The sequence below is a fragment of the Heptranchias perlo genome, chromosome 38 (genome assembly GCF_035084215.1).
Source record: "Heptranchias perlo isolate sHepPer1 chromosome 38, sHepPer1.hap1, whole genome shotgun sequence".
Classification (NCBI taxonomy): Eukaryota; Metazoa; Chordata; class Chondrichthyes; order Hexanchiformes; family Hexanchidae; genus Heptranchias; species Heptranchias perlo.
In genome coordinates, this window is record NC_090362.1 from 19,834,892 (window position 1) to 19,862,800 (window position 27,909).

The following is a 27,909-nucleotide window of genomic DNA, read 5'->3' on the forward strand; positions in this document are numbered from 1 at the left end:
ATAAATTTAAAATGCTACATCCCTTAAATGGAATGTGTTTATATTGCGTGAAGGGTAACCAAGTGCTAATTACAGCTAAAATCAATATTCTACATTCTTACTCCATGTTCTAAATTATATTTTTGTCAATGATCAACGCGACATTATCTGCTGTGTTACAGTAATACCTTGTTAATTAAATGGTATTGTGCCCTTGTCATGGAACAGCTTCTCCAACTCAACAAAAGCAACATTACAGAAAAACCACCGTCTATCAACGTAGGCACAGGAGGAAGCCATTCAGACCCTTGAGCCTGTTCCGCCATTCAATTAGATCACTGCTGAACTCCATCTTCGCGCCTTGGTTCCGTAACCCTTCATACCCTTGCCTATTCTGTGTGGTGTGTGTGTGTTTATGTTTGTATTATAATATGGCGATGCTGTGGCCATTGCGACTATCGTCGGTTGCGCCAAAGCCCAAGGGTACGCATTCACTCTCGTTCGGAGAGATTGCTGTTCACCAGTCATACGTCTCGAAACTTGGTTTACCAATTTGTTTTGACCCTTTTCATACTGCCGTCATGATTGTTCTTCACTGTCCCTACTGTATACCCCTAAAAATAACGTAACAAACTGTCTCCAACAACTCTGCATCTCCCACTACCTCTTTGGCACACATTGCGGACCTCTGAACATCCTTTGACTTCCAAGTACACCCATTCTCGTGCTTAACAGAAGTGCAAATGAAAGAGGACCGTGAGAGAAAAATGGAAGTGAAAGAAGAGAGACTTTTTCTTGCAGATTTAACTGGTATCAGTGTCCTTAAATGGATGAGTGTGAGAGGCTGTAAGAATTTTGTGGTGCGAGCCAGCAGCAGCCCTGATAGGCACGCGTGCAGAAGCACGCCTCCAATGAATGGGCTTCCGATTTTATTTTAGCAGGAGACCTGAGCAGTTGTCTAAAAATGTGTGCATTTGGTGGATGAAAAATAAATAACTGGGAATTAGAGATACCAGGGCTGGTGGGACAGCGCCTGAGACGTGGAGGGAGAAAAGCACAAAATTAGTGCGGAAAGGAATTGAGCAAACATAGTGATGGGGAATAAGAAAAACTGAAAGAAAGCATTTGGAATAGGAAAAATGGGGGAGAGAAAGTAGCACACAAACTGTAGAAGGGGAGAAGTGGAGAAATAAGGTTAGAAAGGGACACTCGGTGAAACATAAGAAACTGGAGCAGGAGTAGGTCATACAGCCCCTCGAGCCTGCTCCGCCAGTCATTAAGGTCATGGCTGATCCTTGACCTCACTCCACTTTTCCGCCTGATCCCTATATCCCTTGATTCCCTTAGAGTCCAAAAATCTATTGATCTCAGTCTTGAATATATTCAACGACTGAGCATCCACAGCCCTCTAGGGTAGAGAATTCCAGATATTCATGACTCTGAGTGAAAAAATTCCTCCTCATCTCAGTCCTAAATGTCCAACTCCTTATCCTGAGACTATGCCCCCTAGTTCTAGACTCTCCAGCCAGGGGAAACATCCTCTCAGCATCTACCCCGTTAAGCCCTCTTGAATTTTATACGTTTCAATTAGATCACCTCATTCTTCTAAACTCCAGAGATTATCGGCCCATTCTACTCAATCTTTCCTCATGGGATAACCCTCTCATCCCAGGAATCAATCTAGTGAACCTTCGCTGCACCGCCTCTAAGGCAAGTATATCCTTCCTTAGCTAAGGAGACCAAAACTGTACACAGTCCTCCGGGTGTGGTCTCATCAAAGCCCTGTACAGTTGCAGTAAGACTTCCTTACATTTGTACTCCAGCCCCATTGCAATAAAGAGGGAGATAATACAATTTCTGTATTTTCTATCTTGTTTTTTTTCCAATAATTTCTCTTGCATTTCTGTTCTCTGTGATTTTATTACAGATACAGATAAGGGAAAATATTATAGAAACTGTAGAAATAAGGAAAGAACAGGGAGAGAAAATAGAGAAGTCACAGAGAACAGAAATGCAAGAGAAAATATTGTTTTTTTTCCCAAGATAGAAAATACAGAAATTGTTTGTTGCTGTTTTTACCCAGTATTGGACAAAACTGCTTGCATTTATAGCATATGTTGTGCCTTGATTTAAAAAAAAAGAATATTTTTGGGCTGGTTTTTAATTGGCCAAAATATCCTGAAAATCCAACACTTATTTTCAGCAGCCCTGGGTGCCAGGGTAAATGAAGGGATGGAAGTGACCGAGACAGCTGGCAATGGAAGGGAAATTGAGAAGGAGAGACACCTTTTGAGGATGGAGATAGTGTCTGCCCGCTCTTCTAAGTAGTAAGGAAGAGGAGCCCTGTGGCAAAGCAGTTGAGATGGGCAGGGGAGACAGAACCTTGACTTATTAGGAAATGGTGTGGAAGAGACAGTGATTAAATGGGGTTGGGGGGGAGGGGGTGGAGAATGAGGGAGACCCTGTTGAGCGAGGGGGGCAGAAGGGAGAAAGAAATGCAACTCTATTGACTGGGAGTGTGGTTGGAGAACCTGTTGAGGGAGTTGAGAGAGACCGCCCTTGAGGCATGGTGGGACAAAAGAAACCTTGTTGAAAGGGGGGAGGGACTTTTAAGAGTAGGAGTGTCAGTTGCCGTCTCAACTTAGGCCCATGTTATAAAGCAGCATATCCTCTGACTCGCCATCAGTAATGCCACATAAGATCTGCCAGTATTAATAAATATCAAACATTTAAATTACTTCAAAGCTAACTTCAAGTTTTACAATTATCTACTGGACCTTTTACATATTTTGTTTTCTAGAAAACAATTTTCCACCACTCCCAAAGTTCATTCCATTGAAGCCGTGTTTTTACCAGGATTTTAATGAGATTCCAGAACAGCATCAGCAACTGGCAAAACGCATTTACTACCTTTGGACACGTGAGTACAACAGCTAGATCACAAGTGAATGTGACTACACTCTAGATGTGCCGTGGACCCTTGTAACATACCTCTAACCTTCCAAACATTGTTACAACCCCTTTAGTTTCACAAAGATACATACAGTGTAATTGTTATTGATTCTGTCTATATTTCAAAATTATTAAATATCCATGCAATACCTGTGTTCATAGAATTAGTGCAAGTTGGTTTAACTCGTTAAATGCTATAATTTTCACTCCTTCTTTATTGATGTCTTCTACTTTGATTAAGAATAGATATAATTAACCATGTCTTCCAATAAGGTGGCTGGAAGGCACATTGGATTGTAGCACAGTACACTGTCATTTCACCTCTGGAATCCAGGTTCACATCCAGCCCATAACAGATGGAATCCAAATCTCTATTTGGGTTTAATGGCCTCCTGAAGTCAGTGTGAGCAGTTTTAGCTTGGCTCAGAGAAAGCATGAGCCCACAGCTGAAAACTCCACATAGTTTAGCTCTACATTCATATTCTTATTCACAGAAACCACAATAATAGCTGTTGTTGCAAGCGGAATAATTACAGTGGTGCCACTGTGAGATTCAGATTTGTTTTTGGAGCATTCCTTTGCATCTGACCTGGAAGAGTTGATGCTAACAGTAGCTGGGAAGTTGGAAGCATTGTCCCAGCAGGGCATTCTTCACTTTGATCAGCACAATGTTTATCATAAAAGCGTACTGAGCTTGAATAAAGGAGACTGATGGTATGAGAGCGGAGTTGATTGGAGTGGACTGGGAAAATAGATTAAAGGGTAGGACGGTACATGAGCAGTGGTGTTCATTTAAGGAGTTATTTTGCAACTTTCAAAAAATATATATATTCCACTGAGGAAAAAAGGGTGTAAAGGAAATGACAGCCATCCGTGGCTAAGTAAAGAAATTAAGGATAGTATCCGACTAAAAACAAGGACATATAAGGTAGCCAAACTTAGTGGGAGGATAGAAGATTGGGAAGCCTTCAAAAGACAGCAAAAAGTAACTAAAGTTTTGATTAAGAAAGGGAAGATAGATTATGAAAATAAATTAGCAAAAAATATAAAAACAGATAGCAAGAGTTTCTATAGTTATATAAAAAGAAAAAGGGTGGCAAAGGCAAACGTAGGTCCCTTAGAGGATGAGACCGGGAAATTAATGGTGGGAAACATGGAGATGGCAAAAATGCTGAACAAATATTTTGTTTCAGTCTTTACGGTAGAGGACACTAAGAATATCCCAACACTGGACAAACAGGGGGCTCTAGGGGGGGGAGGAGCTTAATACGATTAAAATCACTAAGGAATTGGTACTCTGTAAATTAATGGGACTCAAGGCGGATAAATCCCCTGGACCTGATGGCTTACATCCCAGGGTCTTGAGGGAAGTGGCAGTAGGGATTGTGGATGCTTTGGTAATAATTGTCCAAAATTCTCTGGACTCGGCAAAGGTCCCGGCAGATTGGAAAACTGCTAATGTAACACCCTTATTTAAAAAGGGTAGTAGGCAGAAGGCTGGAAATTATAGACCAGTTAGCCTAACATCTGTGGTGGGTAAAATTTTGGAGTCTATTATTAAGGAGACAGTAGCGGAACATTTGGATAAACATAATTTAATTGGTCAAAGTCAGCATGGCTTTACGAAGGGGAAGTCATATCTGACCAATTTGCTTGAGTTCTTTGAGGACATAACGTACAGGGTGGATAAAGGGGAACCAGTGGACGTGGTGTATTTAGACTTCCAGAAGGCATTCGACAAGGTGCCACATAAAAGATTATTGCTCAAGATAAAGAATCACTGGATTGGAGGTAATATTCTGGCATGGGTGGAGGATTGGTTATCGAACAGGAAGCAGAGAGTTGGGATAAATGGTTCATTCTCGGACTGGCAACCAGTGGTGTTCCGCAGGGGTCGGTGCTGGGTCCCCAACTCTTTACAATCTATATTAACGATTTGGAGGAGGGGACCGAGTGTAACATATCAAAGTTTGCAGATGATACAAAGATGGGAGGGAAAGTAGAGAGTGAGGAGGACATAAAAAACCTACAAGGGGATATAGACAGGCTGGGTGAGTGGGCGGAGATTTGGCAGATGCAATACAATATTAGAAAATGAGAGGTTATGCACTTTGGCAGGAAAAATCAGAGAGCAAGTTATTATCTTAATGGCGAGAAACTGGAAAGTACTGCAGTACAAAGGGATCTGGGGGTCCTAGTGCAAGAAAATCAAAAAGTTAGTATGCAGGTGATCAAGAAGGCCAACGGAATGTTGGCTTTTATTGCTAGGGGGATAGAATATAAAAACAGGGAGGTATTGCTGCAGTTATATAAGGTATTGGTGAGACCGCATCTGGAATACTGCATACAGTTTTGGTGTCCATATTTAAGAAAAGACATACTTGCTCTTGAGGCAGTACAAAGAAGGTTCACTCGGTTAATCCCGGGGATGAGGGGGCGGACGTATGAGGAGAGGTTGAGTAGATTGGGACTCTACTCATTGGAGTTCAGAAGAATGAGAGGCGATCTTATTGAAACATATAAGATTGTGAAGGGGCTTGATCGGGTGGATGCGGTAAGGATGTTCCCAAGGATGGGTGAAACTAGAACGAGGGGGCATAATCTTAGAATAAGGGGCTGCTCTTTCAAAACTGAGATGAGGAGAAACTTCTTCACTCAGAGGGTAGTTGGTCTGTGGAATTTGCTGCCCCAGGAAGCTGTGGAAGCTACATCATTAAATAAATTTAAAACAGAAATAGACAGTTTCCTAGAAGTAAAGGGAATTAGGGGTTATGGGGAGCGGGCAGGAAATTGGACATGAATTTGGATTTGAGGTTAGGATCAGATCAGCCATGATCTTATTGAATGGTGGAGCAGGCTCGAAGGGCTGATTGGCCTACTCCTGCTCCTATTCCTTATGTTCTTATAAAATACTTCTTCGAAAAATGTATCAATAAAGCTATTTTGGAGCTTGATTTCAAATCATTTGAAGTTTCAAATGCCAGATTTCATGAAGCTTAGGACCTTTACTGATTCCCAAAAGTTGAGAGCCCAATGTCAATACACTGACTATTGTCTCGCCTTACAATGGCTATATTTAGGATGATTTGGAAATTAGAGGATGGATAGCTAGCCTGTTTGACCAATCTGATGGGGCAAGATGAGTTACGATGGAATTACACAGTTGTGAGGGTCTATGACTTTGTTGCAACACTAACTGCCTTCTCCTCCCACCCTCTCAAAAATAAATTGTTACTCCAGTTTCTGTCCAATTATATCATTGCAGCCAGAATCCTTTGTGGACTGTGCACTTGAGGCTTTTTCCTCTCTTTTCCTCCTCTTCTCCCCCCACCGCCCCCCAAAATGGTAATTTGCGAACCATCTCTTAGTATGTTACTTAATTAATATTAATCTGGTATAGACCAGCTGCCTGTAGTGGTTTAGAAAAATGATTGAGAACAGAGGAGGTAGGAGCAAACAGGAATTTTCCTTTCACTTTTATATATGTAATGCTTTTTCAGTTACAAACTATTTAATAGATACATTTGTTAGACAAGTTAATAAACAGAAGATCTCTCAATAGCACTGATTTCAGTGACGTCGTTTTCTTTATCCGATGGTCTCTCCCCAAACTATATTAACCCTGTAAACAGCGCACATTCACCAGAGTGATACTGGGGCTTAGCGGATTAAATTATGAGGACAGGTTGCATAAATGTGGCTCGTATCCCTTGAGTTTAGAAGGTTGAGGGGTGATCTACTCGGTGTTTAAAATGACAAAAGGATTCTGTAGGGTGAATACAGAGAAGCTATTTCCTCTGGTGGGGGAATCCAGAACAAGGGGCCACAATCTTAAAATTAGAGCTGGGCCATTCAGCAGTAAAATGAGGAGGCACTGTTTCACACAAAGGGTGGTCAAAATTTGGAACTCTCCCCCCAAAAGGCTGTGGATGCTAGGTCAATTGAAACTTCCAAGAGATTAATTTTTTGATTAGGTAAGGGTAGGAAGGGATTATAGATCAAAGGCAGGCAAATGGAGTTGAGGTACGGATCAACTATGTCTAATTGAATGGCAGTACATGTTCGAGGGGCTGAATGGCCTACTCCTGTCCCTATGTTGCTATATGCATCCAGCAGTTGGCTCCTAACCAGGTAATCTTTGAAGTTAGGGGAGGGCTGGGGAAGCCTCAGCTTTCTCCTAACACCCGCATGATTCAGAAATTGATCTAACTGGAAACATTTTAAACTTGGCTTTGCATCTGGAACTATACTTCATTCAACATGAAGTTAATGCAGCTAGAGACTGTAGGTCTTGCACATCTTGGCTGCAGTGTAATTGATTAGATTGCTGACATGCATCTCCTGTTACACTGTCACTTTAGCATCACTGAGCAATTAAAACCCACTTGATATCAACATGAAAGCGGAGGTGTAATTGGCAAAAAGTACAGTGGAAGACTGGAATGCAGTAACATGTCCTATTGTAGTATGTAATTTCTGCCACTGGATGTTGCTGTTTGCTTCTTAGTTCACTTGGCCCTTTAATGGCAAATCCCAGATCGAGTACACGACTGCAGATTTGTGCTGCCATTGCTGGCTCCTGGGCAGTGTGTCCTCTCTGAGGTCAGACTGTTACTCTGACCCTGTAGCCATAGAGATGTTTGCTGTTTGTTTGTTCAGATTTTTAAAACATTTTAGTGAAATTACATAGAATGTACAACACAGAAACAGGCCATTTGGCCCAACAGGTCCATGCCGGTCTTAATGCTGCACACAAGACTCCTCCCTTCCTACTTCATCTAACCCTATCAGTTATATCAGTAATATTGTGGGTTTGATACTTGAAAGATTTTGAATTCTTAGCCAGTGGTATAAAGCTATTATATATAATAACAGCAATACATGCAAAATGCTGCATTTTCACTGCTGATTCAAAGCAAACCTGGTCAATGTTGGATCGATCTACGGATTTAAATTATTCTTTATCTCACAGGTTGTTGAAGAAAGAATGAACTTGCATTTATAGAACACTTTTCACGACCGCAGGGTGGCCCGGTGCACTTTACAGCCAATTAAATACTGTTGTAATGTAGGAAACGTGGCAGCCGGTTTGTGCATAGCAAGGTCCCACAAACAGCAATGCAATAAATGACCAGATAATCTGTTAGTGATGTTGGTTGAGGGATAAATATTGGCCAGGAAAATAGGGGAGAACTCCCTGCCCTTCTTTGAACAGTGCCATTGGGATCTTTTATGTCCACCTGAGAGGGCAGACAGCCTAGATTTAAAGTCTCATCTGAAAGACGGCATCTCTGACCGTGCAGCATTCCCTCAGCATTCCCTGCACTGACGTGTCAGCCTAAATAATGTGCTCAAGCCTCTGAAGTGGGGCTTGAACCCACAACCTTCTGACTCAGAGACGAGAGTGCTACCACTGAGCCAAGACATGCTACGCTGAATTAAGACTCACATTCTGTTTGACTGTCAAGCGTTTCCTAGCTTAGATTGTTAGGAGCTGCACTCTGCGTGACTGCTGCGTTCTGCTTGACTGAAGCGAGCTACAGCAACTGCACTGGCTTCAACGTTAGCAGTCAGGCGTGCTCTGCTCATTTATCGTTGCATCCAAAGGCCAAAGGGTGAGCTGAAGAACAGAATTAATCACGTGCATGTGCTCTTAGTTTTATAGCAGAGTTCCATGTTACTGTGGTTAGTTGCTGCATATGAAATTTATTTTCATAGGGTCGGGGGAGAGGGGAAGGACACAAAATGCAGCTATTTAAATCTTATCAGTCAAATGCTACATTCCTTCACATTGGCCTCTGCCCTAAAGTTTTGTGTTCCTTTTAATTTTATAGATGTCACTTCAGTTGCTTAGACTCAAAGCAACTTTTCATGGTACCCAGCAGACAAGACTAACGTAAACCACAGTGCATTTTCAATATATAAATTGTCTTTGAAAATAAAATACAGACAATAGTGAACTTGAATGCCCTATATTTAAATAAAAACTCCCCTCAAAGATGGCAGGATTTATGGTAAAGTGCAGTGAAATAGGAGCAGGAGTAGGCCATAACGGCCCCTCGAGCCTGCTCCACCATTCAATAAGATCATGGCTGATCTTCTACCTCAGCTCCACTTTCTCGCCCGATCCCCATATCCCTTGATTCCCCGAGAGTCCAAAAATCTATCTATCTCAGCCTTGAATATACTCAGCGACTCAACATCCACAGCCCTCTGGGGTAGAGAATTCCAAAGATTCACACCCCTCTGAGTGAAGAAATTCCTCATCTCAGTCCTAAATGGCTGACCCCTTATCCTGAGACTATCTCCCTAGTTCTAGACTCTCCAGCCAGGGGAAACCATCCTCTCAGCATCTACCCTGTTGAGCCCCCTCAGAATCTTATATGTTTCAATGAGATCACCTCTCATTCTTCTAAACTCCAGAGAGTATATGCCCATTCTACTCAATCTCTCCAGGAATCAATCCAGTGAACCTTAGTTGCACGGCCTCCAAGGCAAGTATATCCTTAGATAAGGAGACTAAAACTGTATAGACTACTCCAGGTGAGGTCTCACTAAATCCCTGTACAATTGTAGTAAGGCTTCCTTACTCTTGTACTCCAACCTCCTTGCAGTACAGGCCAACATGCCATTTGTCTTTCTAATTGCCTGCTGGACCTGCATGCTAACTTTCTGTGTTTCTTGTACAAGGACACCCAAATCTCTCTGAACACCAACATTTGGTAGTTTCTCACTATTTAAAAAAAAAATCTGTTTTTCTATTCTTCCTACCAAAGTGAATAACCTCACATTTCCCCACATTATACTCCATCTGCCACCTTCTTGCCCACTCACTTAACCTGTCTATATCCCTTTGCAGACTCTGTGTCCTCCTCACTGCTTACTTTCCCACCTAGCTTTGTATCATCAGCAAACTTGAATACATTACACTCGGCCCCTTCATCTAAATCATTAACATAGATTGTAAATAACTGAGGCCCAAACACCGATTCTCATGGCACCCCACTAGTTGCAGCCTGCCAACCTGAAAATGACCCGTTTATCCCTACTCTGTTTTCTGTCTGTTAACCAGCACTTTATCCATGCTAATATGTTACCCCCAACCCCATGAGGCCTTATCTTGTGCAACAGCCTTTTATGTGGCACCTTATCGAATGCCTTTTGAAAATCCAAATATACCATGTTCACTAAATCCTCAAAAAACTCTTAATAAATTTATCAAACACGATTTCCCTTTCATAAAACCATGTTGACTCTGCCTAATCATATTATGATTTTCAAAGTGCCCTGTTACCACTTCCCTAATAATGGATTCCAGCATTTTCCCAATGACTGATGTCAGGCTAACTGGTCCGTAGTTCCCTGTTTTCTCTCTCCCTTCTTTCTTGAATAACGGGGTTTTGAGGTCCTCTTCTAGAGGTTCCTGAGATTGGTCCTCTGTCTCACTTGATTTCTGAATTTTTCTTTTTTGATTTAACTTGCTTTACGCTGATGAAATACATTTTCTGCATTTGAGTTTTCCTTTGGGTCTCTGACACTGTTGGGAAAAGCGGCCTACAGGATCATAGCAATACTGGTGTGAGATCCCCGGGGTGTGTTAATGTTTGCAGGAGGTCCCCCGTACAGAAAAGTTTGAAAACTGCTGATATGTGAGTTGTCGTCATGCAGGAGTTTACCTCAAAACTGGTAAGGAGCTGACAGTTTTGGCTGTGTAATCAATAGTTTAAGCTTGTGCTGGAGGTAAATTTAAGGAGAGGTGAACAATTACTACAAATTACACAAATGGAAAATATCTGTAAATAAATCCCAGGAAATTATCATTTCAATACCAACTGGGGAAAAATTGGATCATTTAATGAGATTTGCAACACGAGCTGTCATTTTGCTAGTGAGACATAGAAACACAGTAGTGCAGTTTAGAATTGGAAGGGTGAGCTAGCTAATCTTGTCAGCTTGCCGAAAATGTCATTAGAAAGCTGAATAGTCAAGTCATTTCAAGTAGAAAATGTTGAGACCCAGTGCGTTCTCAAGTGATTCACAGCAGTGATTCAGGATGTTTCTGGTAATGGTAATTTTACAGTAGCGTTTGATTAATGAGAGAGCTCAGTCCCAGTGTTCTACTTGTGTGTTGCTTCTTTCATTCATACATTAGTTGTCATTGTTGTTATTGAATGTTCAGAGTGTAAAATCCAACAGGCAGTAGCAAAATACTAAATTAGAATTTTATAATGTAATATGTGAATATGCTTTGAAAGAGATTCAAACAGATATTAACACTATCAGTTTAGAGCAGGATGTCAAAATACATGTCTCTTTTTAAAATTTTATTTAAAACTTATCTGACCTTGCTGAATTCAAATATTCTTATCCACCTCATGATTAAATTTGTTGTTTTAGACAAGTTGAATACAGTCATGTTCTCTAATAATACATCAAAAATTATGTTCTGCACATGGACTGCCACCTCCTCTCAGCTTCATTTTTATTAGAGTGGCAAGCTGTAAAGCTGTGGTTTTCCCTGTGATCTCTTGCCCTGGCACTTCATTATTGAGCCAAGCAAGCCTCACTGTAGCAAGGTTATTTCTGCATCATGAGGTCAGAACTCTGCCACCATGAAATATAATTCTGAAAGGACATCAAAGCCATAGATTGTGTACAGTTAAGATTCACCAGGCTGATGCCAGGGATGGGGAACTATTGTTATAGGGAGAGACTTGAGAAACTGAGACCATTTCTACTAGAGCAACTAGGGCTCAGGAGTTTTAATAGAGGCTTTTAAAATGATAGGATTTAATAGGTTTCATAGAGAAGAAACTATTTCTTCTGGTTGGGGAGTCAGTGACAAGAATTTAAAATTGTTGCTGAGAATGCAAAGAGAGAGGAGAAATTGTTTTACATTTTTTTGGAGCATTGAATGCTTTGTACAGGGAGTAGCTGAGATAGAGACTTTGGCCTCTTTTAAGGGAAAAATTGATAAATAAACAGAGGCAGGTGCAAGGAAATGGGAAGAAAGCAGGACAGTGGATTTAGTTTGAGAATGCTCCAGCAAAAAGCTGGCACGGACAAGATGGGCCAAATGGCAGCCCCTGTGCTGTAAACTACTGTAATTCGTCTAGGGAATCTGACATCTGTTACAGTTCAGGCTTCTCCCCAACACCTTTACTCATTTAATGAGCTTGATGGCAGTTTCCATAAGCAGAATGAGTCTCTTATGAACTGAAACCTGATTTTATTCTCTGTGGGACCTTACCATGTGCAAATTAGCTGCCAAGTTTCCCTACGTCACAATAGTGACTACACTTCCCAAAGCATTTCACTGTGAAATACTTTGGGATGTCCTGAGGTTGTGAAAGGCGCTTATATAAATGTAAGTTTATTTGCTCTTCTGTATTTAGGCAAGCATAACTCCAGTCTAACAGATTCAGATGTGACACTAAATGGTAATCCATGGTTCATTTATTAATAATCAAATCAAATATGTAAAAGTATCAAATATTTGACAACAAAGATCAAAACAATATTACCCCGTTTAATCTCTGGGCAGAGTTTGTAATTAAGTTGAAGATGTGGTCATTTCAAGTTTTCTGACAGTGAGGTAGTCTTCTGATAGGTGGTCTTCTGACAGCTGGAAGGTTTTCGCTGTTTCTTCAGCCAAGAGCTCAAAAGATGTTGGATTTTCATGTCCCCCCTGCAGAAACCTCGCACCATATATGGAACAATATTCTTAAGACCCTTATAGATTAACAGTTGTTTTTCAAAGAGTTGAAGATGGTGAGCTTGTTTTAACATTACTCATCTAACCACAAGACCCTTTGCAAGGTTGTTTTTCAAGGTGGCCAGTTTGTTTGACCGCACTGGTCTAGCTATCTCGTCATGGTCCTGGTCTTATCGCTATCTTTGGACTATTGTTCTGCTTTTTGGGTGGATGTTCCTCTTTTACCAAATAGCTGCCTTGGCCCACAGTGAGGTAACAAGGGTCAGTCACTAGTCAAAGGTTAACAGTTTACAATTCAGCAAAATAAGCCACACACTCAGCAAAATAGGCAGCACACCTTGCTGAGCATGATGGTAAGTAGCATTAAGAAAATTATGTCAATTTGTCCCTATTTCCAATATTTTTACACCAGTCTAAAAATTAACCCTGATTGTGGGAAGTTGCTTACTGGAAAATACACAAGATAAAGTATCACACCTTTAAACTCCTGTTCTGAATTATGTGTTTTTTTTTTAAATGATCCACAGAAGCAAAAATACTAAACAAGACAAGATACTAAACAGCACAAAACTTATATGAGGGAGTTGAATGTCGATAGGGGATTAATATGCTTTTTGATCAACATACTGTACTTTTTTCTCTAGAAAGATGCCCTTTTACAGTTTATTTTAACATAACCGTTCCTGTGAACATTAGTTGAGCCTTCATTTCCCTTGATACACAGTCCGTAGTCTTTATGGATGAGATCTTACACATACGATACATGAGTCACAAGCTCCCACAGATATCTTGAGCAGGAACAAGGTCTAGCAGCCGGAGCTAGCATATTTATCCCACAACCGTCTTTAATGTAAAGACATTTCTTTTGAAGTAGACAAGCATTAACAATTTTAACAGTCTTCACATCTTTGTAGACAAGGTGATAATGACTTCTAATTTCCGGCTTCCCCATCATCATAGCCTGTTTATTCTCACACCTGACAGTGATCAGAAATTAAATTTTTGGTGACAAAATTCTACAACCATTAACATTTTAAGCATTCTGCCCCCAGCCATATCTCAACCAAACCCTGATCCAGAGGTATTCTCCCATTTTTACAGCCCAGCCGTCTCTGGTCTTCCAACCTGTACCTAGAAGAGGGAGCAAACTCAATTTTAGAACCTAACTACACATTTTAAACACTGTCTCACTCATCAAAGTAGTTTTATCTTAATTAAATCCTGATCAGAAAGCAATCCTGCTTTCTACCAGCTCCTGTCTTCCATTTTGTCCTTAGCAAAGAGAGCAGCCACCATTTAAGAAACTATATACAATTAAAGGCGGGAATTCCTATTTCTGTAACATCTGCAGAAAATCATTGGGCTAGATACTGGTATTGCAGAATATTTGCTGTAATCTGGCCCTTAAGTATAAATCAAAAGTATTATTTGTTCTGCTGAAATGCAGCCTACATGTGATCATCTTTATCAATGAACGTTTATTGGTTCTAATGCTGGATGGCCAAAAACAGACTAGGGTGAGGAGTGAAGGGCACAATTATATCGACCTCCTGTATCGTCAGCATGGATTTGTTACGGGAAGGTCGTGTCTGACTTAACTTGATTGAATTTTTTGAGGCGGTAACAAGGAGGGTCGATGAGGGTAGCACATTTGATGTAGTCTGCATGGATTTTAGCAAGGCTTTGACAAGGTTCCACATGGCAGATTGGTCAGAAAAGTAAAAGCCCATGGGACCTGAGGGAAAGTAGCAAGTTGGATCCAAAATTGGCTCAGTGGCAGGAAGCAAAGGGTAATGGTCGACTGGTGTTTTTGTGACTGGAAGGCGGTTTCCAGTGGGGTCCCTTGCTTTTTGTGATACATATTAATGATTTGGACTTAAATGTAGGGGGCATGATGAAGAAGTTTGCAGATGACACAAAAATTGGCCGTGTGGTTGATAGTGAGGAGGAAAGCTGTAGACTGCAGGAAAATATCAATGTTCTGGTCAGGTGGGCAGAGAAGTGGCAAATGGAATTAAATCCAGAGAAGTGTGAGGTAATGCATTTGGGAAGGGCAAACAAGGCCACAGCTAGAGTACTGCATACAATTCTAGTCATGTTACAGGAAATATGTAATTGCACTAGAGAGGGTATAGAGGAGATTTACGAGGATGTTGCCAGGACTGAAGAATTTTAGCTATGAGGAAAGATTAGATAGGCTGGGGTTGTTATCTTTGGAACAGAGGAGACTGAGGGGAGATTTAATTGAGGTGTATAAAATTATGAGGAACCTAGAAAGAGTGGATAGGAAGGACCTATTTCCTTTAGCAGAGAGGTCCATAACCAGGGGGCATAGATGTAAAGTGATTGGTAGAAGGATTAGTGTATTCTGGCGAACCGAATAACTAGGGCGGTAGAGAAGGCTTTAATCTAAATAGAGGGGGGGAGGGTTCAGGTGGGGTGAAGTTTAGATTGATGAGAAAAGACAAGGAAGTAGTACAGGAAAGTGATGGGGATAATGATACAGAGTGTGTCAGGAAAGGACAGAGCGTACAAAGACGAGTGCACTAACAAATGGGGCAAGGGTAGGAAAGAATGATAAAAAGACAAAATTAAAGGTTCTTTATCTGAATGCGCACAGCATTCGTAATAAGATAGATGAATTGACGGCACAAATAAAAACAAATGGGTATGATGTTGTGGCCATTAGAGACATGGTTGCAAGATTACCAAGGTTGGGAGCTAAATATTCAGGGTTATTTAACATTTCGGAAGGATAAGAGTAAAGGTAAAGGTGGTGGGGTAGCTCTGTTAATAAAGGATGAAATTGGTATAATAGTGAGAAATGATCTCTCAGAAGATCAAGATGTCGAATCAATTTGGGTGGAGGTAAGATACAAAATATTTGTTCAATTCCTCTGCCATTTTCTTGTTTTCCATTATTATTTCCCCAGTCTCATCCTCTCAGGGACCAATGTTTACTTTAGCTACCCTCTTCCTTGTTAATTGTAAACAATTTTACAACACCAAGTTATAGTCCAGCAATTTTATTTTAAATTCACAAGCTTTCGGAGATTTTCTCCTTCCTCAGGCAAATGTTTCAAGATCTCCTTGAAGCCTACGCATTTATACATATTGAACAATAATACATGGTGTTTACAGACTGCCCCTGCAACTGCCCGTTGCCAAGGCAATCACCGTGTTCAGACAGAGAGGTGTTACCTGCAGAACTTCCGAATGCAGGTAACACCTCTCTGTCTGAACACGGTGATTGCCTTGGCAACGGGCAGTTGCAGGGGCAGTCTGTAAACACCATGTATTATTGTTCAATATGTATAAATGCGTAGGCTTCAAGGAGATCTTGAAACATTTGCCTGAGGAAGGAGAAAATCTCCGAAAGCTTGTGAATTTAAAATAAAATTGCTGGACTATAACTTGGTGTTGTAAAATTGTTTACAATTGTCAACCCCAGTCCATCACCGGCATCTCCACATCTTCCTTGTTATGCACTTGTAGAAGCTTTTGCTGTCAGTTTTTATATTTCTTGCTAGTTTACTCTCATAAGTATAAATCAGGAAATAAGGGGGGCTTGTAAAAAAAGATAATGCAATAATCATGGGCGATTTTAACTTTCACATAGATTGAACAAATCAAATTGGCAAAAGTAGCCCTGAGGAGGAGTTCATAGAGTGTATTCGGGACTGTTTCTTAGACCAATACGTCGGGGAACCAACCAGGGAACAGGCCATTTTGGATCTGGTAATGGGTAACGAAGCAGGATTAATTAATGATCTCAAAATAAAGGATCCCTTGGGAAGCAGTGATCATAACATGATAGAATTTCACATCCAGTTTGAGAGCGAGGATCTTGGGTCTGAAACTACTGTATTAAACTTAAATAAGGGCAATTACAAAGAAGAGGGTGGAATTGGCTAAAGTGGACTGGGTAAACAGATTAGATGGTGTGATGGTGGATAAGCAGTGGCAAACATTTAAAAAGATATTTTATGACTCGCATCAAAAATATATCCCTGTGAGGAGGAAAGACTGCACAAAAAGGGTGAACCAACCATGGCTAACCAAAGAAGTCAAGGATGGTATCAGGTTAAAAGAAAAAGCATACAACATGGCAAAGATTACTGGTAAGCCTGAAGATTGGGAAAGCTTTAAAAACCAGCAAAGGATGACTAAAAGAACAATAAAGAGGGAGAAAATAAATTATGAGAGTAAACTAGCAAGAAATATAAAAACTGACAGTAAAAGCTTCTACAAGCATATAAAAAGGAAGAGGGTAGCTAAAGTAAACATTGGTCCCTTAGAGGATGAGACTGGGGAAATAATAATGGAAAACAAGGAAATGGCAGAGGAATTGAACAGATATTTTGTATCTGTCTTCACAGTAGAAGACACTAATAACATACCAATAATAGTAGAAAATCAAGGGGCAAAGGGGAGGGAGGAACTAAAAACAATCACTATCACCAGAGAGTAATGATGTAGAGATGCCAGTGATGGACTGGGGTGGACAAATGTAAGGAATCTTACACCAGGTTATAGTCCAACAGTTTTATTTGAAAATCACAAGCTCAGGTGAGTGATGAAGGAGGTAAGCTCTGAAATAAAACTGTTGGACTATAACCTGGTGTTGTAAGATTCCTTACCAGAGAGTAAGTACTACGTAAACTAATGGGTCTAAAAGCTGACAAGTCCCCTGGACCTGATGGCTTGCATCCGAGGGTCTTAAAGGAAGTGGCCACAAAGATAGTGGGTGCATTGGTTGTAATCTTCCAGAGTTCACTGGATTCTGGAAAGGTCCCAGCGGATTGGAAAACTGCAAACGTAACACCCCTATTCAAGAAGGGAGTGAGACAGAAAGCAGGTAACTATAGACCAGTTAGCCTAACATCTGTCATTGGGAAAATGCTGGAATCCATTATTAAGGAAGTAATAGCAGGACATTTAGAGACTCATAATACAATCAAGAAGAGTCAACATGGTTTTATGAAGGGAAAATCGTGTCTGACAAATTTATTAGAGTTCTTTGAGGCAGTAATGGGCAGGGTGGATAAAGAAGAACCAATGGATGCAGTATATTTGGATTTCCAAAAGGCATTTGATAAGGTGCCACATAAAAGGTTACTGCACAAGATAAGAGCTCATGGCGTTGGGGGTAATATACTGGCATGGATAGAGGATTGGCTAACTAACAGAAAAAAAGAGTCGGGATAAAAGGGTCATTTTCAAAATGGCAATCTGTAACTAGTGGGGTGCCACAGTGCTGGGGCCTCAACTATTTACAATATATATCAATGACTTGGATGAAGGAACAGAGTGTCTTGTGGCCATATTTGCTGATGATACAAAGCTAGGTGGAAAAGCAAGTTGCGATGAGGACACAGTGTCTGCAAAGGGATATTGACAGGTTAAGTGAATGGGCAAAAATTTGGCAGATGGAATATAATGTGGGAAAATGTGAAGTCATCCACTTTGGGAAGAAAAATAAAAAAGCAAAATATTATTTGAATGGAGAAATATCACAAAATGCTGCAGTACAGAGGGATCTGGGTGTCCTCGTACGTAAAACACAAAAAGTCAACATACAGGTGCAGCAGATAATCCAGAAGGCAAACTGAATATTGGCCTTTATTTCTAGGGGGATGGAGTATAAAAGCAGGGAAGTCATGCTACAACTATACAGGGTGCTGGTGAGACCACACCTGGAGTACTGCGTACAGTTCTGGTGCCCTTATTTAAGGAAGGATATACTTGCATTGGAGGCAGTTCAGACAAGGTTCACTAGGTTGATTCTGGGGGTGGAAGGGTTGCCTTATGAGGAAAGATTGAACAGGTTGGGTCTATACTCATTGGAGTTTAGAAGAATGAGAGGAGATCTTATTGAAACATACAAGATTCTGAGGGGACTCGATAGGGTAGATGCTGAGAGGATGTTACCCCTCATGGGGGAATCTAAAACTAGGGGGCATAGTCTCAGAATAAGGGGTCGCCCGTTTAAGACGGAAATTAGGAGGAATTTCTTCTCCCAGAGGGTTGTGAATCTTTTGAATTCTTTACCCCAAAAAGCTGTGGAGGCCGAGTCATTGAATACATTCAAGGCTGAGTTAGACAAATTTTTGATCAGCAAGGGAGTCAAAGGATATGGGGAAAGGGCGGGAAAGTGGGATTAGGCTGGGTGGCTCTTTTTCGGCGGGCACAGACACGATGGGGCAAATGGCTTCCATCTGTACCGTAAATCTCTATGATTCTATGAATATGCTGCAATTTCTATTTTTTTATTTGCAGCATATTCTTTCAATTGGCATTTTGGTGCAGGAATCTACTGGAGTTCTGGAAGGATTAACGGATTGCTTTCAAGATGTGTCTGAATTTGCAATTGTCTAAATATAACACGGCATTGCAAATGCAGCACTCAGAAATCTCGCTGTTCAGGTTAACAGTGTACAAATTGCATTAGAATGGATTACCACTAGATGGCAGTACTTCACTGCTTTTACCGTTAAGCAGCAGTTAATTAAATATCTACTATCTGGGTGTCACAATAGTACTGAAATCAAGCAAAGTCCCAAAGCTCTCTTTTGTCCTTAAACAGTTAAAATTTGATTTCAGCCTGTCTTAATTATTATTGACTTTAGTTTCAATTTTGTCTGTCGGTAACATTAATTGGAGGAAAAACCCTCTCTATTTCCGAGACCTTCTCCAGCCATGTAATCCTCCGAGAACTCTGTTCCTCCAACACTGGCCTCGTGCAGCTCCCACTCCCTTTGCCCCACCATTGGCGGTCGTGCCTTCAGCCCTCTAGGTCCTACAGTCTGCAGCCTTCCTATGAAAATGCAAGTTGTTTTTCTACCCACTTCTCTTTCTCCCTCCCACCCTCCAAAAGATTCTGCTCAGAGCAAAGCATTTAGCAGGCTAACTGCTGGAATTAAGGGGGAAAACTAATTAAATTGCAAACTGATGTAACTGTCTACAGTAAAACTATTTACAACATAAGTTAGTGACCTGTGAGAGGCGCTGTTGGACAACCAAGTGACTGATCCCAGCTGTCAGGTGGTGGGGAAGCAGCAATTTTCACCTACGCATTGGGACTGAGATTAGGAAGCTGGTGAGTAGAGGATTATAGACACAGCATGTTGATGATGCAAACACCCTGGATTTTATGTCCTTTCATATCATGTCCTGAACAGTGAGCTCAGAGCACAATGTCCAGCAAAGAATACAAATCCCGACCTCCAGTCTATTGCAGTGCATAGATGAGCATATTATATCGATAGGCTCAATCTTGACATACAATCGCAGAAAATCCTCAACATTTGATATTAGCCATGATATGTTACTGATTGCACTTATTTTTCTGATATTTTAAATGTGTTGTGTTTGTAATTTGATTTCTGTAAGGTGAATAATGTTACATTCATGTACTTCTTCCAGGAGCGGTACGTAAATAAAAGTTATCCATGCTATTTCCACAGGACTTTTGTCCCACTATTTACAATTAATTCTTTAGAGCTCCCCCCTCCCCACTTCATCAAAATGATCTACAACCTACACAGAACTTGTGGTATTTCTGCACAAAATATATTTTTTTCTTTACTCCTGCAAGAACATTTCACACTTACTCGCTGTGGTATTTCAAACTGGGTATACTGTTAACTAAAGTGGTGCATGTGAAAGCAGGATTTCTAAACAGCATTTTCATGAGGTGTATTTCTGATAATGAGGATTGTTCTTTAAAGGATGTTGTAACAATGTTTATGGTGTTTTTGTGTGTGATTGTTCTGATGTGTTTAATTACTGACTCACTAACTAACTAATGGTGTAACTGCTTTGCATGGAGGTCAGCTGATGAATTATTTTTTTTCACAAGTTAGCTTTTTATATATAAAAAGAAATGTTTCTTCCTTTTGTAAGTCCCTATCAAAAATACAATTCTGGGCTGAGATGTTCACTGAGCTACATCCCAGCACTCTAGACCTTCATTAGAATAGGTGACGCATCATTCCTCCAAGTATTTTTGAATGTCCTCTGCCACGTTGACACTGCTATTTCTGGGATCTACCATATGACAAACTTCAGCAAATTCAGAATTGAATCTGGGTCTAACAGAGGGTCCCAAGGGTCATCAGAAAACGGGCTGTTTCGATTAGAACTAACAAGGTTCAGAGGACATCTGATGGAGATGTTCAGAATTATGAAGGGTTTTATTGAGGTAAAAAGGGAAAAACTATTTGGTGAGTTGGTAACTAGAGGGCATAAGTTTAAGATCAGCACCAACAGAATGAGGGGAGAGGTTAGGAGAACTTTTCACAAGAGCGCTGTTCGAATATGGAATGCTGTACTTCAAGCAGTGGTGGAAGCAGAATTCATAATAGTTTTTAAAGGGGAAGTGAATTAGTATTATGCAAAAGAAAAATTTAAAAGGGAAAGGACAGGAGAATGAAACTATGTGGAAAGCTCCTTGAGAGGTAGCAATAGGCACAGTGGGCTGAATGGCCTCCTTTGGTTCTCTGATCAGGCTTCTATTCATCTGGTTTGGGCACACTCCCTGTTATGAGCAAGAATTCAGAATTCCACACTTTTTCTTGGCTTACTAGCACATTATTTTTTGTTGGCATTCTGCAACATAACACTTTCTGCAACGATAGTCTTTGGATAGCCAACGCCAATGCTGTTGGCCTTTAGATAGCCAAAGCTGTTTTTCAGACAGGAGATTGCTGGAGTGTGTTGATATTTACAGGGAGTCATCAATGTTAAAAACCATTAGTTCAGAGAAATGTGTTGAATATATCCTTAGCTCATATTAGTATAGATTTCTGTAAATAACAGAGCTTGCTAGAGTACTGCATTATAAAATCTTAATTTCAGTTCCTGAAGTGTCAGTGTACAGAACCGCCTGTTATTGGCTATGCAGGTTTTACGCTAGAACTTGGAAGGCTGAGTTAATAGGAACCTATGCTGTTGGTTTTGTGGTTTAATTAGCTGCCCATCCTCATTTTACTTTAGATCTTTTGCATTTTTACAACCCTGGAATCTAGTCTTTTGTTCTGTTTCTCACTCTTTTTGTGCCTGTGCTATGATTATTGTTTTACTGCCGTCAAGGACCAGCAGTTTGAATAATCCCAGCGATTCTTTTAAATAAAACGCAAAGGGATTGAGATTCTCATCTTGCTTGATAGAAACAATCAAGCCCTTTCTCCAAGAGCTCTAAATCCTATTTGGAAAAATTGGGCAGAGTATTGCAAACGTGCAATAAATAATTATTGAACATCCAGTGGGTCTGAATTAGTACGATGGACAAACAAAACCACAGCGCAGCGGTTTTAATAGCGGTCTTTTTGATGTACTCAAAAAATGCTAATATATGAACCACTTAAACCATGCTACATGGCGAGATTAGTTCGCTCGCGGGCAAGCTTTTGATGGTGTAGCCCTCTTGCATTTAATGGTGGGGAAGAAAGAGAGTTTGCACTTTTTTTTAAAAATGGCAGCTGCCTCTGCCTGTTGTTCAGGGTACCCTGTCGAGTAATCAAAAAGCAGCAAAGGAAGTTGTGGAGATGAATTAATGGAAGGCAGACTAGCATGAATCGGGTGTTCGTGTACAACCTGTAGCAGATAATCTGAGACCAAAACAAGCTTTTTTTTAAAAAAAGGCATTGGTTTTCTGTGACAATGGGTAAATTTTGATGAAAAACTAGCTGCTTCTTCATTATAATCCTCCACACACTGTTGTAGAAGTATAACCTAGCTTGATAGGTTTAAGGGAAGCCACATGCTGAACGCCCACACAGTTGTTGTCACGATGTTGACAAGGCAGAGGTGGTCTCCTACTCTTGTATCCAGGACATGCGCTATTGCACCAGTTCATTTTTCATCTCCGAAGGGGTCTTTGCTCCTTGCGCTGGACCTTATTGCCTGAAGTTTGATACAAAGTCTCCAGCCTTACCCCAAGCTTCCAGCCTCTCTGCAGGAGTAGGTGAGATTAATCAGGTATTAGAGTGTCTTACCATTCTGTTAATTTATCTGGGCAGCAAAATCCATAGCTTTTGATGTATTGCTCCTTAGACAAGCAGGGCTGTGTTTAGCATCGCACCCCTGGGATTTACAGCAACAGCTATTATAGCTATGCACTGATGCGAGATGTGATTTTTGAGACTGGCAGAGCAACTGCCAGAGTCTTTTAAGAAAAAAGCAGCCAAACTTGCATTCTACGAAAGGAATGGTTTTGAAAGAGCTCCCCCACCCCTCCCAACTCACTCACCCAACAGATTAGGAAAAGCCAGGCATGGCATAGCTTTTTTTTTCATGTGGCACTACCCAGAGTTCCTGGGCGAGTCATGCCCTCAAGCAACATCGTACACTCGAGCAATATTCAGGCTCCAGAGGCTTGGACTCGGGACCCTCCAGTGTATGCGAGCTATTTCAAGCCTTGCGTCAATGACTTGCTATTCCCCAACACCCTGCCCTTCCCCCAACCTGAGACCAGGTAGAGTGCTGCTTGTGGCTATATGAAGCATCACTGCTGTGGACACATTGCTCCTAAGGCTATCAAAGAAAGTTGCTTTTTGGATTGCACCAGCCCCCCGCCAGGAACTTGAGATGATCTAATCGGACTACCTGCAGGTTCCTATTCTGGTGGCTGAGTTGCGAACTGAGATAGACGGGCTCCTAAGATCACTGTTACTTTTCTTGCAGCAAAGAGGCTCAGAGCAGGGTAAGGGTCCATTCCATCCATGTGCTTCGTGGGCAACTCTCAGTCAGATTCTAATTGATTACATGTGCAAAGCTTCCACATGGAGAAATCCTCAAAGGTACTAAATGTTGCTATCTAGATGTAACTACCTCACGATAATAGCTGTCATTTCCTGAATGACTGGTGTTTTGGCTGTTAATTTGTACACTCCTTTGATAAGTTCCTATGGTTTATGGCCATCTTCATTCTTCAAATGATAGGAATAGAAGTAGACCATTCAGCCACTCGAGCCTGTTCCGCCATTCAATGAGATCGTGGCTGATCTGTGGCCTAACTGTATATACCCGCCGTAGCCCCATGTCCCATAATATCTTTGGATAACAAAAATCTATCAATCTCTGATTTAAAATTAACCATTAACAATGAGCTAGCATCAACTGCTGTTTGTGGAAGAAAATTCCAAACTTCTACCACCTTTTGCATGTTTCCTAACTTCACCCTTGAAAGTCCTGGCTCTAATTTTAGGCTATGTCCTCTAGCCCGAGACTCCCCAACCGGTAGAAATAATTTCTCTCTGTCTACCCTATCAGTTCCCCTTAATATCTCAAACTTTGATGAAACCACCCCTTAAAATCTTCTAAATTCCAGGGAATACAACCCTAGGCATCTTCCACACACCACTGACCCATCTCCATAGACCCTGAATGATGTGCATTTGGCCTGGTTTGGGGGGGGGGGGGGGGGTGGGGGGGGAAGAGGAGAGAGAGAGAGGATAAGAAGAGTTAGTGATTTGCTAGTTTTAATTTAGCTTCAGGTTAAAATTAACTGGTCCAGTGGTACAGCTCATAAGACTTTATATAAAGTCTAATTACCACTGAGGCAGTTATGGTGACACTTTCATGTACGTGCTCAGAACATGGCTTCTTTATACCCGGTGAAGCTAGGGCTATACCCCTAAGGTGTGTGGGGGACGCGCATCATTTGAAGCATGTAAACCCTACAGGGTAGATTATCTATCTTCATTGTTGACTGACTTGACGTCGGAACAATTCCTACCTTGCCTACTTTTATTAATGGGTTCTTGGGCATAATATCTTGGGTTTTGCTCACGGTTTTGTGAATTGATTCACCCCCATACCTGTTGAAATGCTGACCTCCATGTAAGTGTTGCCTGTGGAATGTGAATGATCATTGGCTGTTGTGTGCTACCTGATACTTTGTTGCAGTGAACAGCATCACACTTGCAGTGAATCTGATTGGCTGCCTAGCTTGGTTGATTGGAGGAGGTGGAGCTGTCAACTTTGGACTGGCCTTTCTCTGGCTGATTCTTTTCACGCCATGCTCTTATGTTTGCTGGTTTAGACCAATCTACAAGGCCTTCAAGTAAGTACTCTGAAATATCACTCGTTTCCTCAGCCCCATTCACATGGAAAGTTAGGGCATTTGACTTTAAAACCTTAAATTCTAGAGTTGGGTGGATCGTATGGACTAAATAGTCATATTTTACACATGGGAAGAGGAGGTGAATGGTACATTACACCAGAAACTCAGCACTAATGAATGCTTTTGGTTGAGAGGTCTGATGTTGCAATATTTCACTTTTCGACCCCCAATTAAGCTGGAGTGAAGTTTTCATTTTTGTCCTTTTAAAATGGAGCTTGCTTTTTCTGTTTCTATTTCAAAGTAATTGCCATATGTTTCTGTTTTATGTCCAAATTATGACCAAAATATAAACCTGATTGCTAACCACTTTGGTATAATGAACTCTGAAAAATAGTGGCCTTGGATTAAAACAGCGTTGCAGTCATTTTCTACGAAGATGATTGCTGGATTTCCTAGATGAGGGTTTTTGATGAGGTAAATCGGGAAAAGCTCTTTCCACTGGTAAGTTGGTAAATAAAGGGCAGAAATTTAAGATGGTCACCAAGAAACAAAGGGTTTGGAGAATTTTCTTTTACGGAGGGTTGTAAGGGCATGGGGTGCGTTATCAGAAATAATGATGAAAACAGAATCTCTATTAGCTTATAGAAGGGTAATAGATCAATATTTGAACAAGAAAACGTTAAAAGGGTATAGGGAAAGGGCAGGGGAATGGGACTAAGTGGCTAGCTCGTTCAGCAAGCTGGCACAGGTTCGATGGACAAATGACCACCCCCTGTGCTGTAAAATCCTATCATTCTATAGTTTGGTGGTGTTAAGGGGTGGTCCCACCGAGGATGGAAGCACTGATGTTACAGGGGGAGCATCATGGAACAAAGCGAACATTGCTTGTGGAGGCCTGTGGATGAAGCTGTGTTCAGCGCTCTGTGAAGTTACTGAACCGCGGATGAAACGGTCCATTACACTAGTAACTTCTCTAATCCGTGCATTGCACATTGATCTATATTGAGCAGGGCAGACTTCAACTGAAGTGGAGTTAACCTGTTTCATTTAGGGGAAAAAAATACTTTGAAGATTTCTAATGGTATTTTGAAAGTTACTTGTATACAGCGAGTGGAAAATTACCACAGTACTCGGCTGATTAAATTACTTTTCACTGTTATTTTCTGTACTGGTTAGTAGAACCTCCATGTCAGTGGGGCTTCAGATGCATGTCTAACTCTATTCCTGTGTGCTTTCTATTTCCATTTTTATTTGGCTGAGGACACACAATGCCATATTAATTGAGTCACATTTTTCTTATCTTGGGTCATGCAGTGGGATTATTTCTTCGCCTGAAATTATGTTCTAGAGATGCAGTTCACACTGCCAGAATTGTTGTTGATGGCACACTAATTTTAATGCCAAAAAGTGCCAGATGTCCTCATCTGTATGCAGGCTTTTATTACAGGAAACAAATGGAATCGATATGAAAAAGCATAAAAGCCCCAAACCAATTTAATCTTGTTTAGGAGGAGGACTGTCTAGGCAATATTTTCAAAACTATAATCTTTGCTTATTTTCCGCTAATGCTGCTACACTCCCTCTCTCAGCTGTGGTGCTGAGTCGATCAGTTCCACTCCATAATTGTCAACATTTCTGCTGGGTGGGACTGACCCTCACAGTTTTTTCTGTTCTCCTCCCCACCCTCCTCCCTTCACTGTCAAGCTGGTACACTCTGCTCCACAAGATGCTCCAATGTAGCTGAGTTGCTGTTGGCTGCTCTGATTTGAGTATGCTCATTTTAATTTAACACATGCACATACCAGATCACTCTTAATTTCAAAGCTAGCTACAAATGTTACTCCCTTTTTGAAAAGGAGGTGGGAGACCATCTCCACTAAATCGACGGTAACTTACTTTCACTCTTCCCAGGTGTTTTTTTTAAATGCAGAAACGGAGTATTTTGTTATCCAGTACCATAATAAATGAAAATAAAACTGAGATGTGAAACTAGGTTTCTATAGAGTGCGAGTTTTGTATGTACAATCTCTATGTATAGGCTGGCAAAATCAACCTTTATTTACTATCCACGTCAGGGTTCATCGGCATTTTAATTGATTAAGCAATCTTAAAACATAATTGGTTAAATAAAGAACAGTAATATTTAGGTGAGCAAGACAGCCTACGTTTAATAGTCTGGCTTTGCTTTGATTTGAATTTAAAGCTAATCATGTTCTTGCTCAGCTTCCTGGCCCTTCTCAATGACTGCTGCTGCAGTATTTTGATTACGTTTTCCACTTCTTAAATAGTATTTCAAATAAACATTTTAAAATTGTGTTTTAATTCAGCGCTGACCCTTTTTGATCCAGCTGTTGAATATCGTTGGAGATCAATGTATAGTTAGGCATAAACAGGATATTTTATTGTAAAGCTGCCAGAGCTAGTCAATGTTTGACTGAAAATGCCTTCTATCCTCACCTTTAGGTCAGATAGTTCATTCAATTTTATGGCATTCTTCTTCACGTTTATGGCCCAGCTGGTGATCAGCATTATTCAAGCAGTGGGAATTCCTGGCTGGGGAGTCTGGTAAGAATCAATTCCTTCTTGTACAAATTGTAGTATATATGGTACTGAAGACCTAAATAGTGCTGGCATTTTCTGCCACTCAGGTTAAGAGTATGGCAATCAAGGGGCTCTATTCAGAGCTAAGTACCCAGAGGCTACCCAATTATTAGATGGGCTACAAAGTTTTAGATGTTGGAATCTTAGTTGGCTATCACTGAAAAAGTCATGGAGGACTCTAGTTTACTAACTCTAAATTACTGTGCACTTCTGCCATTTTGTTCCCACACTCTAGAATTCTCCTCCAAACCTTTACTTCCTTGCTGCACCTTCCCTCAACTTCAAAAGCCTCCTTAAAACCCACTTCTTCCACCACACCTATGCTCACCTCTCCTGACTTGTCCCTTACTTTTGCTTGCACCTGACCCCGTTTGTGAAACATCTTGGGATATTTCACTACATAGAATTACGTAGAATGTACAGCGCAGAAACGGCATTTGGCCCAACTGTTTGTGCTCCACATGAGCCTCCTCCCACCCCTCTTCATCTAATCCTATCAGCATAACCTTCTAGGTTATGGTTATTAATAGTGCTATATAAATTCAAGTTGTTGTGAAGGCAAACAGTTGATTACTGCCGTAGAGTTGGATCATAT

The 27,909-nt window shown here is 40.9% G+C and overlaps 1 protein-coding gene across 1 annotated transcript in view; it reads left to right on the forward strand.

Moving 5' to 3' along the window:
* Nucleotides 1-27,909, forward strand: part of LOC137304844 (secretory carrier-associated membrane protein 5-like) — a 62,960-nt gene that overhangs the window by 17,446 nt on the left and 17,605 nt on the right. Inside the window, exons 3-5 of the mRNA XM_067973635.1 lie at nucleotides 2,780-2,899; nucleotides 24,557-24,713; nucleotides 27,177-27,278. Coding sequence (XP_067829736.1) covers nucleotides 2,780-2,899; nucleotides 24,557-24,713; nucleotides 27,177-27,278 — 379 coding nt within the window. The remainder of the gene's footprint in view (nucleotides 1-2,779; nucleotides 2,900-24,556; nucleotides 24,714-27,176; nucleotides 27,279-27,909) is intronic.